Genomic DNA, 13,305 nt, shown 5'->3' with positions numbered 1-13,305 from the left:
GGCCCTCGAGGACCAACTTTGGACACCCCTGCTCTAAACATTAACATTCAAACAACTGCTGCTCCCTAACTAAATTGCTTATGAAGACTTGACAGGCAACAATAATTCCAGGGAGATGTTTGAATGGTATATATTTTGCAGATTGTCCATTTCACACTTAGGCCTTCTGTGGTGTCCTACTTTGTCCGACTCAAATAAATGCCCCCTCATAACACTATGGCGCCTATCCCAGCTGTTGTTGGGTAGTAGACGGTGAACAACCTGGACTGGTTGCCAGCCAGGGCGCACAGAGACAAACATTTGCACTCACAATCACAACTTAGGACAATTTAGAGTGTTCAACACACCTACCATGAATGTTTTTGGGATGTCGGGAAGGCCAGAATGCCTGAAGACACCCCACACGAGCATAGGGAGAACATGCAAGCTCCATACTGGAAGGCCAGGGAAAGCTGGAATTCCACCTGGGACCTCAGAACTGTGAGACAGGAGTGCTAACCAGTCTTCCACCAAGCTGCAGCAGCCGATCATTCTGACTTAATTTTTTCTCTTCACTTGGCCAGGGAGAGCTGACCATTGATGATGACAACATATTTTTTTTTCCTTTGATTAGTCAGAGCTAAACATATTGCAGCTAACTTTGCCTTGAAAAGCATATCTGTATCAATTTAAGCATTAATATATTTAATAATCAGCATAGCTGGGAATGGTGTATTTGATGTCTTTTTTAATCAAATTAATTTTTGTGTGTTTTTTCCATGTAGTGTATAAATATTGTCAAAATAAATGAGACTGAGCTAATGCAGATTGACCTTAGTCTTGTTCCCTGGTCTTTTAATATAGTACTGATGGTTTCAAAGTTCTCGTTAACATATGCAGATCTTTGAATGAGAACATGTGAGGCAGAAAATACGCATTAAAATGAACAAATTTCAACAGAGGATTTCCTTTGACAAGTGTCTCCCTCACGACTTCCTTTATTAAATGCAGGATGTGCCCAGTAATGATGAGAATGACATGCTCAGGGGCATTGTCCCCCCCATTCACTTTGTCACCACTAGCATCATAACTTGTGGCATGTTGAAAATACGAAAGGCAGGAGCAAGTGTGAGAACATAGTTGGCGACTTTTTCCTCAGGCATTGTTGTGTAAAAATAGCACAGGCGGCACAGCAGGCCTTGCACAGCCTGTCAGCGAGGGGCATGACTGTCTGAGAGGCCCCCAGTGAGTCACAAGCACACGTCTCGGCCATGAGGAAGTCAGAGCGCTTCCTCTGCCTCTCCGCCGGACTTGTTTTGAACAAACGACGGTTGCGCTCATTAGCGCAGAGAATACTTCTGCTACATTTGTAAGTGCTTATCAAAACAGTCCCTCCCATTTCTCAAATTATAGCTTGTCAGGTTATCCTGATTTTGAGCGGGAGAGCAGCCATGGTTATGAAGAAAAACACCCAATGACCATTTTATTAGGTAAACCTACACAATGTGCCCCCCCAATAAAAAAATAAAAAAATGCAAGAACTGTAGCAAGGAGCGAAGTTTACACATAAGCACATTAATAAACAATTAACAATTAACATGTCATGTTAAAGGACCATTCGTAATTATCAGTACATTGTTTTAGCAATAACCTTGCACAATTTTTTTGACATTCACTATAGAATGTTACCTTTGCATTACAGCAACAATTGTCTCATCTTTGTGAAGACTGTGACTGAATGGAAAGTAGTAGTAGTTTAGTAATGCTTATTTACTCAAGCAGGATTTTGGAACTGATCACATACAGGTTAAAAACACAATAAAACACAGATCTGATTAGTAGATGCATCAATATAGTATCTACAGTATTTCACCAATTAAATTAATTACACTCCATTTACCATAACATTAGAACCTCCAAAAAATATTTGATGTGATATAATAGTTACACACTTCACTTTCCATAGCAGTATTCAGTCTATCACCACATTGTACAAAACTTGGTGATAGGCTGATTACTGCCCTTTTTTTTTTTTTTACTTCAAAATACACCCCACCCAAAAAAATAAAAATAAAGAAAATAAAAAAGCACAATGAACAACCACAAATGGGTAAAATACTCAAATAAAAATGAAAAGTCAAAAAAATGACTTTGGAGCAGATCCTCATTTTTAGTCATAGTAGTGCCTGAAATGTAATTGTTGTATGCTACCACAACTACAGAAGAGAGGGTACTGCATGAAAAAAGGAGAGGAAAAGAGACACAGAAGAGGGTGGGGCCAAGATATTCCATAAATGTGTTATCATGTGGAGTCAAAAAACATCAGGAAGGGGCCCATTTCTTGTGTAACCTGAAGATTTGTACTGAAGAATATTATTTCTTATAATCAAATCAAATCAAATGTTATTTGTGCAGCCCTGAATCATCAAAGTCTCAAAGGGCTTCACAGGTGAAAAGAAGTCATCGAGACTTCTTTTGCAAAAAATATTTAAAAAAATAAATAGAGATTTTAAATCCAGAGGTTTGACAGAACATGAGTTAAATTGCGGCGAGAGATGGCATTTATCACTACTATTAGCCTCATTTTTCAAATATTAGACTGATATGTTGAAGTAATGAACCCTAAATATCACCTTAAATTGAATAAGAGTGAGGTGTTCACGAAACGGAGGGGCGCAAAAGGAGTGAAGGTCAGCTATCTATCAAACATCAGAAGTCATTCCAGGTCTAGCCTCCCATGTTCTCCTGATCAGGGACTATTCAATGTAAAATGAGCAAATCACAATATGTACTTGAAATACAAGATTTATTTACTGTATATATATATATATATATATATATATATATATATATATATATATTAGAAGATTATAATATTGTCGTGTGTGTATTTGCTCTGTGCCTAGGCAGTGTTCGATTGTGCCACGAGGGGGCGGGGTCACCAGCCTTGCGCACCTGTTCCCCATTACCCATCAGGGTCTTTTTAAGGCTGGTCACTACAGGAGAGCGACGCTGGGTTATTCCTTCGCCATTCTCCCTGCGCCCAGTGAACTCCCATGCCTCGCGTCCCTCTCCATGTGATTTTTTTGGTTGGTACTTTTCTCTAGTTGTATTTTTGCTCGCTTAATGTTTTTTGTTGTTACTTTGTTTCTAGTCGTTCTCCTGTAGCCTCTGCCCCCTCGTTGCCTTACTCCTCAGTTGGACTGATCCCTCCTAGACGTTCTCATCTCTCGCTTATTTCGTACTTTGTGACTTTTGTTTGTACTTTCCCGTTCCCTATTTGGACACCCTTATTTTCCACGCCAGACGTGCGCTTTCTGTTGTAATAAACTCTTTGAACCCAACCCCTCGGTTGTCGGTCGCATCCTGTTCGGGCTCGGGGTCCCTCGGTGACAAATATAATATATATATATATATATATATATATATATATATTTATATATATATATATATTTATATATATATAAGATTGATTTTTCATTTTATAAATCCAGTTTGAACCTCTGAGAAAATAATTGGGAGAATGTTTACAAGTTGTAGGACCAAAGCTCCAGTTAAATTTGGGAACAAAAAAATCTGTGAGCTTCCTGAATCTGGATCCTTATCCTTTTTAAGTGAAACATCAATAAAGGGCTGCCATTATTAGATACTTTGTAATGACTCAGTATAACCCGAATATTTAATGAACATTAGTCCTAACTGTCACGTCGTCATTAATCCAAGGTAATGCTGAAGTAAAATCAAAATTACTGTGCAATTTGGAAAAAAAAGAAAAAGAAATGTAGTATGACAAGGAGGACTGACAAAAAAAGTGACAAAGATAGTAAATAAGCTCAATGTCTATCAGATAACAAACTTTTACACTGTTGCCAAACAAATCTGTGCACTGTTTATAAACTTGAAAAATAATCAAATGTGAGTGTATAGATCATTCAGCAGCATTTGAAACTGAATATTGTTTATTGAGCAGTGACTTGGGAAGTGTGGCAAAGCTTCTAATGCAGCTGTAACCACTTCCTCCCAAAAGTGCAACAACGGGTATTTCTTTTGAATCAACTAGCAATTTTCAATAGCTTTAATGATTAATAATTTTTTAAGTACATGTAAGAAGGGAGTGGGAGCATGGTAAAAAAGTGATGGACAGGGTGGTGGCGGATGGTTGTGTGTGGGTGTGTGCAAAAACAGGATATTTTGTCACCACGGTCACTGGCAGCAAATCAGCCGTCGTGTTTTGTGCATGTGGCCAAGTGAAAGAGAAGCCGCCTGGTTGAGTCGAACACTTAGTGCCATGTGCGGTGGAGCCAAAGCAGAGACCACACAACTTTGAGGTAAGCTTATTTCTGTTGCTAGGAGAATATGTCAAGAAGCCAATCACAAAATTCAACAAAATAAAGATGTTTGACAGTATTGCAATTAGTTTTGTAGGATAACGACCTTTACTGTTAAGTATTGTCACCTTGTTTAATAATTTTCTTTAATATTATGTCAGTTTCTTATCAGTTTGGCCATGAAGCAAAATGTGTGGAAAATAAATGTTAGTGGTCACAAAACCTCAAAGACATAATCGATCATTTAAAAAGTGAAATTTGACATGTAAAATAGACTTGCTTGAGTGTGCCACCCAACTCAAACAAACAGCAACAGGGCAGACCCGCTTCCTCGTGTGCAAATGTTTTTTTTCGAAGGTCGCCAGATATTGTTTGTGGGCTTCCGGTGGGCCAGGTTGACAACCCACGATGTGGCTAACATATTCTCCGTGAGCATAAAATTGACTTGGAATTCGAATGGATGGTTAAAACTAGGTTGTGGGTAGTACACAGTATCATTTTTTCTCCATTAAAGAAAAGTTAAACTATTTTTTTAATTTTAATCCATTTATTACTAGGTCAACAGCATAGTGATGCATTTGGTATGCTTTAGGCAGAAACAGTTTGTGCAATCCAGAATTTTAATGTTCATAATAAAATTTAAGTGCACTTGGCTTAGGTTAGGGACAGAAGTTTCAAAAACAGATTGTTCCATAGGGCTGATGTTAGCACCTAGCCTACATCATCGTTATTGCATTTAGTGTACTGTTTAACATGAGTTTTTTTATGGTTCATCTTGATACAAATTGACCAGAACTATTTATAGACTCTAAATAATAGCAATTCTACTGTGAAAATTAGTGTTAGTTTACATTGTTATTGTTGGTTGCGACAGGGATCTCACTGACAAGGTTTCGAAATGCTGGTGAATCCACTGTAGAAAGCGGCAGCATATTTTGAAGTCGAAGTGAATGAGCAGTAGAATGATAATTTTGCCAGTGTTGTTTAATCCTCACTCTCAATCATCTGCGTGTTTTCTTTTCACTAAATTCACGGTTACTATGGCACCACTCAATGGTTTGTCAAATTACTGGTGCTATTTCTTATAATGGACGGCTCTAGGTGTCACGCACAATGTGCACCTATTGTAACTATTATATTAATCTTATCTTTATCTCTGACTAACTGAAAGTAAATGAGTGTTTGTCCATTTTGTGTACGTATTGTCCACATTCAACCTGTCGTCTGTTGGTCCCGCTTTTATCTCTGCTGTAGTCAGCACTAATTATAGAAATTAAACATTTTGCCTGGGACTTTTCTCCTCCGATCTTGCTGTGTTTTTTGGCCAATTTGGAAAAAAAAAGCCCCACCACTTTCACGTTAAAAATACATTGTAAAGCATTGCCTTACTCTCATTTGTAACGAGTAAAATATTACAATTTTTGTGTATAATGTACTACACTACCACATTACCACACTACCACACTTACCACATTACAGCCAAAAGTATTGCATTACAGAAATTAAATTACTCCCAACGCTGCATTTCAACTCATTAAAAATACAGTACACATATTTTCTTATACACTGTATGTTAGTGTCTGCATTAGAGTCTTGAAAAGGTGGGACTTGGTGAGGTGCTGCATGCCCTCACTAGGTCTATGTGTGAGTGTCTGGGAGAGAGCAGCTACAGACATAATCTAATGCAAAAGTGTCAAAATCTGGTCCTTGAGGGTCGGTATCCTGCATGTATTTGATGTTTCTCTCTCCAACGCACCTGATTCAAATAAGTGCAAATCAGAAAGCTCAAAAGAACTTTAAAAATGATGCTAATTATTTAAATGGGGTGTGTTGGGGGGAGAAACATTCAAAAACTGCAGGATACCAGCTCCCGAGGACTGGAGCTTGACACCTATTTTCTGCATTTGTTTGTGGTTTATTGTTGATATGCAATAAACATCTGAAATTAATGTGGCTCACCTTACCACACGAAGCACAGCACAGAATGTATATATATATATATATATATATATATATATATATATATATATATATATATATATATATATATTGGCCCAGTCGTTTGCCTAAACTGGAGACTTGTGTAACTGTTGCGCATCCGGACCCCAAGTGAGAACCGTCTGAGTACGTCCAACAAGTATGACACGCTGAAAAAAAGCAAATCAACACAAACATTTATGTATCCAGCTGACATTTAACTTTATAGCGTACACAGCGGTTGCATATGGGAATTCATATACGGTTATAAACAGTGCACTGCTTAAATGATTACATTTCTTTGCTTGCCCTTCAGATGTGGCTTTGTCTTTCATGTATGATTTTTTTCCCCCTCAAGAATATCAACAGTAATTTAGCCCATCCGTCAGGGAATTGTAGCATGCTTTAACTGCTGCTTTAGTTTAATTTCTCAAGGTTTTTAGGATAATATTACTATAGCTACTGGTTATAACTAGTCTTTTGAGTAACTGTTAGTAAAGTTCAAAAACAGGTATGATTTGTCCAAAAATATGTGTTTTAATGCGAAATGGAACAGAAAAATCAAAACTGCAATAATCTGAATTCAAACGATGTCCAACCCTATTCATGATATTAGTACAGTAATGTATTTGTAATTTATATTTATATAATGGCTAGCTCCTGTTATATCCTGTCATGTCACGTCTGCCTCTAGCCTTTCTCGTAATTTCAAAAATATGCACGGTAGTTTCACTCTCATTATTGAAGACGTCAAAGGCTCCACAGGTGTTAATGTGAGCACAGCTGGTTGTTTGTCTAGGTGTGCCCTACGTTTGATTGGTAACCAAGGTGTACTCTAGCAATTGCCTAAAATCAGCCGAGTTAGGCTCCAGGTGACTGACTTCTCTAAGCCATCTAGAAAACAAATTGATTGATGTGTTTGTAGCAGTTTTTACTTCAGTTAAATTTTCACTGTCAAACAACTGCTATGTCACAAGGCAGCATTTTTACTCACCATAAAGAGCGATAATCAGCTTACTTTCTTTTTAAAGCTTCTTCAGATCATGTGTGCCCTTGTGGTTTAACAAGGCAAAGGGTAAAACAACAAGGGACTTTTTTTTTCTTTTTTTACCATTAACCAACCGTTTTATTCTGTTTCACTTCCACAGAATCAAAACGTCAAGATGAGATCAGCCCCATCCGCCAACAATACCTCCACCTGCGACACCCTGTATGCACACAGGAACTACGCCAGGATCTTCATGCCACTCGTCTACTGCGGGGTCTTCTTGGTGGGCCTGCTGGGCAATGCCCTGGCATTGCACGTCATCCGCCCCAACCTGAAAAAGATGAACTCCACCACTTTGTACTCTCTCAACCTGGTGATTTCAGACATACTCTTTACGCTTTCGCTTCCCGTGAGGATCACATATTATGCGTTAGGCTTCCACTGGCCCTTGGGTGAGGCTCTGTGTAAAATCTCAGGCCTCATCTTTTACATAAACACCTACGCCGGTGTCAACTTCATGACCTGTCTCAGCATCGACCGCTTCATCGCCGTCGTCCTGCCGCTGCGCTTTTCCCGTCTGCGCAACGTTAGCAACGTGCGGTACATCTGTGTCGGCGTCTGGCTTCTGGTCCTGGCGCAGACCCTCCCACTGCTTAGCATGCCAATGACCAACGTTGAACCGGATGGCTTCATCACCTGCATGGAATACCCTAATTTCGAGAAGGTGGACCACATTGCCACCATCCTCATCGGCGCCGTCTTCCTCGGTTATGTCATCCCCGTAATCACCATCTTGGTGTGCTACTCCATCCTTTGCTCCAAACTCCACTCCACAGCAAAGACCAACCACCTGACGGAAAAGTCGGGTCGCAGCCGCAAGGCCATTGGCGTCATCTGCTGCGTGTCCCTGGTCTTCGTGATTTGCTACAGTCCCTACCACATCAACATCCTGCAGTACATGGCCCGCAAGCTTGTAACAAGCCCGGACTGCGTAGAGCTCACCGCCTTCCAGGTGTCGCTCCACATCACGGTGTGTCTGATGAACCTAAATGCCTGCTTGGACCCCTTTGTCTACTTCTTCGCCTGCAAGGGTTACAAGCGAAAGCTCCTGAAGCTGCTGAAGCTGGAGGTCAGCATTTCCATCTCCAGTGTTGCCAGAACTTCGCCTGAAATTTCTTCCAAGGACATGATTGACGGCAACAAGATCCAGCTCAACAGTTCTGCTTCGGGCTCCGCCAACGAGAAACTAATGGAGAGGAGATCGCAGCTGTATGTGTAAACTGGAAAAATAGTAGGGGGACTGAAGCAAAGACCAGAAGTGTTTTATCACATGCAAAATCTGGGCCTACCTATTGGGCCAGATGATTTCGAAAAGAAGAGCTTTGAACTTTGATGGTTTATCTCTTTAGAATGTTCCAGTGAAAAAATGACACCAACTAGTGATGATTATATCAACATTGGCTAACGTCAAGCTACCTGAACTTGGACTTAACCTCAAATGTTTGTCGGGAATTACTTAATAATGTCTTATTTTTACCTGTAACTTTGAAAAATCCCTAAAGAAACCATGTTGTTCAGATGTAAAGGATGCTTTTAGAATAATATTAATTGGTGTTCTAAAGCAGTGGTTTTCAAAGTGGGCGGTACCGCCCCTCGGGGGGTGGTGTGAACTTTCAGGGGGGCGCTGACGAATAAACAGGCGAATGGGGGGCGTTGAAATAGTGAAGGGGGGCGATTGAGCAATTACATTGAAATGTGACGTTGGTGTTTGTAGAAAGACCGGAAAAATTGATTGTCTGTAATAAAAAGTCGACAAAAAACAAGCTTTATTGAAACAAGAAACGTTGTCTGCTCGAGCGCTCACGAGCAGCGCGCATATACCGTATATCACTAACTGTCGCGAGTTTATCGTCGATGCAGGCGACTGGGGAAACCACCACCATCCAGTCAGCCGCAGAGGAGCACACAATAGCGCGCCGGCAACGCTTAACCACAGACGTATGCGCACAGCGACCGGCTTAATGCATCAGCTATCAATTTTTATGATTCGAGGTGAACTGCGCATTGGTCTATTTAAAGAAACGAAATTAGCGAATAATATCTGAGGCGCCTGTCTTCTATTTATTTAAGCTTCTCTCCAGATGCAAGTCAGTTTTTATAGCTGCCAGAAAGCAACTATACGTGCGCGATTTTCTCATCATCACGACAGAAATCATTTTAGACGGTAAGCTCAATGCTATCTAAAAACGAAATTTTTTGGCTCTAAAAACAGTTTGCATTTTTTTCAGGGATAACCATGGCAGCTTCAGGAACATCGAAAAAGAAGTGCAGGCAATACTCTGTAGAGTACTTGAAGTATGGATTTATACAATCACCGACCAATCCGCAACAACCCATGTGCTTGGTTTGTGAGAAAAACTTTTCAAATGAAGCAATGAAGCCGTCTAGGCTCCTCGAACATTTACAGAAGATTCATCCCAATAAATCCGGTAAAACATTGGCGTTCTTTCAAACTCTTCGAGATCAATTTCTGAAGCGAAAAACAATGAATATGTTTATTTCCTCATCGAAAAATTCAGATGACGGTCTGAAGGCTTCTTACAACATTTCTTTGCTGATAGCGAAAGCCGGCAAGTCCCACACTATCGGAGAAGACTTGATTCTGCCTGCAGTTAAAGAGGTTATTAAAACAGTTTTGCACAAATCTCCTGAACAAATCATAAAATCGATTCCTCTCAGTGACAACTCAGTTCAACGAAGAGTGGACAAAATGGCTGAAAACGTCGAAGAGACTCTCTGTAAGATGTTGATGACAACTGAGTTTAGTTTGCAATTGGACGAATCCACTCTTCCGGGAAATCAATCACTACTTCTTGCATATGTACGCTTCATCAAGGATGGATCTTTGTGTCACGAATTATTGTTTGCACGTCTCCTGGAAACAGATACCAAAGGAGAATCACTGTACCGAGCTGTGGAGGACTATTTCCAGGGAAAAAGCATTCCACTTATAAACATCATCTCATGTGCTACAGATGGCGCCCCGTCCATGGTTGGTCGCCACCGTGGATTTCTAAGTTATTTGAAGAAAGCTGTTCCGGAAGTCCTCACAGTTCACTGTGTGATCCATCGACAACACTTAGTGGCAAAGAATTTGAGTGAGAAGCTAAATAAATCCTTATCTATTGTGATTACTGCAGTCAACAAAATCAAAGCAAATGCTCTCAATTCTCGACTGTTCCATCAGCTGTGTATTGAAAATGACGAAGATTTTCAATGCCTGCTTCTCCATACAGAAGTTAGGTGGTTGTCAAAAGGTAACTGTTTAAAAAGGTTTTACACACTGTTTAACAGTGTTCTGGATTTTTTTCAAGAACCCAATCCTGAGCTTTACGACAAACTGAAATCGAGTAAGACAGATATTGCTTACCTCACTGAAATGTTTTACAAATTCAATGAAGTGAATTTGCAGCTGCAAGGTGATGAGACTTCGTTAATCAAAGCCAAGTCCGTCCTCTCAGCATTCCTCTCAAAATTACAGCTCTACAGCAGAAACCTTGGACGACGCGAATTCCGTCAGTTTCCTTGTTTGTCTAACTTGGAGAAGGAAACGGGAGTGAAGGACGATGACATTGCCGTGTACTGCGCTCATTTAGCAGAACTCTACAGAGATATGTCAGTCAGATTTAACGACATATTTTCTCTTGAAATCCCTGATTGGGTGATCGATCCGTTCACTGAACCCAGCACAGAAGTGCCAACCCATCTAGAAGAGGAACTTGTAAGTTTGCAAAATGATGAGGATCTGAAACCAAAGTTCAAAACCTCTTACCAAGCCTTTTGGATGCAAACAGCGATCCCAAAACGCTATCCAACCCTATGGAAAGCCATCAAGTTGTTTTTCATTGCTTTTCCGACTTCCTACCTGGTTGAAAGGGGGTTCAGCGCTGTGACAAGGCTCCTCACCAAACAAAGAAACAAACTTAACATCACAGAGCGCGGTGATCTGAGACTGCTCCTGACAAACCTTCATCCTGATGTTGACAGTCTGATTGCAATGCACCAAACCCACCCATCTCATTAGGCAGGACAGTTGTTAATGGTTACTCGTTCAGTTTTACAATTTATTTCAAGTTCAGTTCAAGGTGTTGTAATTGAAGAATAAATGATAACCTTTTTTGTTTATTAAAATTGTTTTTTTTAGTCTTCAAACTGTTTGTGATTGATGAATCAACCAATTCTTGAGACATTTAGCAATATAGTCGTTCTAGCGTTCGTTGGAAAGGGGTAAAGAGGGGGCGTTGGCATTTTGGCCCGGCGGTGAAGGGGGCGGTGGCCAAAAAAGTTTGAAAATCACTGTAAAGCATTATAAAAAAATACATTCAATGGTGTCAATGATGAAAAAAATCATGATCAACATTAATATCATCTTTTTAAATATTTTTACCATCATCACACAGTATGAGTCACAACAGAAAAAAAATAAGAAAAAAAAATAAAGAAAAATAAAGAAAACATTGTGAACCATTGAACAAGAAAGAGTACATGACATGATGGAAAAGATGACTTACATCTGAGGTATATGTAAATAATGTACAGTGCTACAGAATATGGTGGAAGGCAAAACAAGTGGTGATACAGTTTCACCTCCGAAGAGGACCGGGGTAGAAATGTGGGCATATTTCACAACAAGTAAGACTGTATATGGAAAACAAACCCATAATAATATCCCTATTTGTAAAGAATTTAGGAAAAAAATAGTGCGAAGAGGGGCAACATGACATTTTTTTGCACAATATGCATGATCACTGTCATCTCAGTCATTTGATTTAAAAATTCTGAGAGAGCTTATGTCATGTTCCAGCTCACTTGTCTGCATGCATGAAAATTCAATGGTTACTGCTGTTTTTGATCCCTCACATCATAATGTACATATCTCACTCTTTTTTTGTGTTTGAAATAAAGCATGCAATCCTTCATGTGCTTTAAATAATGATTAATCCAATCCATCCATTTATCCACTGCTTGCTGGTGCCTATCCCAGCTATCTACGGGCAGTAGGCAGGGGACACCCTGAACTATTTGCCAGTCAATCGCAGGGCACACAGAGACAAGCATTCACACTCACAACCACATCTAAGGGTAATTTGGAGTGAGCAATACAATACACAGTATCATGTATGTTTTTGGAATGTGGGAATAAGCCGGAGTGCTCGGAGATAACCCACGCGGGCTCGGGGAGAACATGCAAACTCCACACAGGAAGGCTGGAGCAAGGTGGATTTGAACTCTTGAAGACTCTGATCATAGTATGAAATTTTACATAAGGCACAACAAGTATTTTGACAGGAGAATTATGTTGTTCCATTGTACATATTACGCAAAACAGTTGTCATCGCGAAAGTGGATGTGGTTGTGATGTAATGACAGCTCAAGTGTTAGCAATGTGTGCTTCGTCTGTGTTGTCCTGTGACTGCTTGAAGACACCCGGCAGCGTTTGCCCCTAAAAGTAATAGTGCCTTTACAGTTCTGTGCAGCAAGACAGCTGATTTGACTGTGCTTTAGGCAAAATCATTTATGTGTATACAGTACTTGCAGTTGTGAAATGAAAGTATGACTGTCCACCGACTCCCATGGCATTTAAAATATTTTTTTTTGAGAAATTGACAATAAAATATGACCAATGGGTGAAATTGGTGCATTTTAATTTCTAGGATTTATTTGGCATCTTGATATATCAAGAAATGTATCAATGGAAAAAATGTCAATATTTATAGACTGGTAGCAGTAAATATTTTTTTGACAATTAAGCAAACCACTATTTTACAAACCACTCTTCTAAATGTGTTCACCAAGTTCTGCTCTACAAATAAAATCTCCATTTGAATAATATCCACAAAGGATTATTGTCTAATATCAGTGGTAACATTTTTTTAACTATTTTTCTGTTGTGAATTTTCAATATCAGACTTACTTCAGCGTATGTAGTTAATTCACTTTTTTGTTTTTACATTAATTGGCACTCTGCTGGGT

At 39.6% G+C, this 13,305-nt stretch overlaps 2 protein-coding genes across 2 annotated transcripts; both read left to right on the top strand.

Moving 5' to 3' along the window:
- The first annotated feature begins 4,231 nt into the window (after nucleotides 1-4,231).
- LOC148423083 (G protein-coupled receptor 183-like) lies at nucleotides 4,232-8,730 on the top strand. The gene is made up of 2 exons (XM_088415762.1): nucleotides 4,232-4,307; nucleotides 7,433-8,730. Exon 2 carries the CDS (start codon nucleotides 7,448-7,450, stop codon nucleotides 8,549-8,551), a length of 1,104 nt encoding a protein of 367 aa, XP_088271888.1. The 5' UTR covers nucleotides 4,232-4,307; nucleotides 7,433-7,447; the 3' UTR covers nucleotides 8,552-8,730.
- A 226-nt stretch (nucleotides 8,731-8,956) lies between these two features.
- LOC148423082 (protein ZBED8-like) lies at nucleotides 8,957-11,484 on the top strand. Its single transcript, XM_088415761.1, has 3 exons — nucleotides 8,957-9,324; nucleotides 9,403-9,496; nucleotides 9,561-11,484. Exon 3 carries the CDS (start codon nucleotides 9,569-9,571, stop codon nucleotides 11,354-11,356), a length of 1,788 nt encoding a protein of 595 aa, XP_088271887.1. The 5' UTR covers nucleotides 8,957-9,324; nucleotides 9,403-9,496; nucleotides 9,561-9,568; the 3' UTR covers nucleotides 11,357-11,484.
- Nucleotides 11,485-13,305: the final 1,821 nt, after the last annotated feature.

The sequence above is a fragment of the Hippichthys cyanospilos genome, chromosome 5 (assembly GCF_059441005.1).
Source record: "Hippichthys cyanospilos isolate Australia breed blue-spotted pipefish chromosome 5, RoL_Hcya_1.0, whole genome shotgun sequence".
Lineage (NCBI taxonomy): Eukaryota > Metazoa > Chordata > Actinopteri > Syngnathiformes > Syngnathidae > Hippichthys > Hippichthys cyanospilos.
Note: the sequence above shows the minus strand (reverse complement) of the source record. Positions and strands in the feature narration are given on the sequence as shown.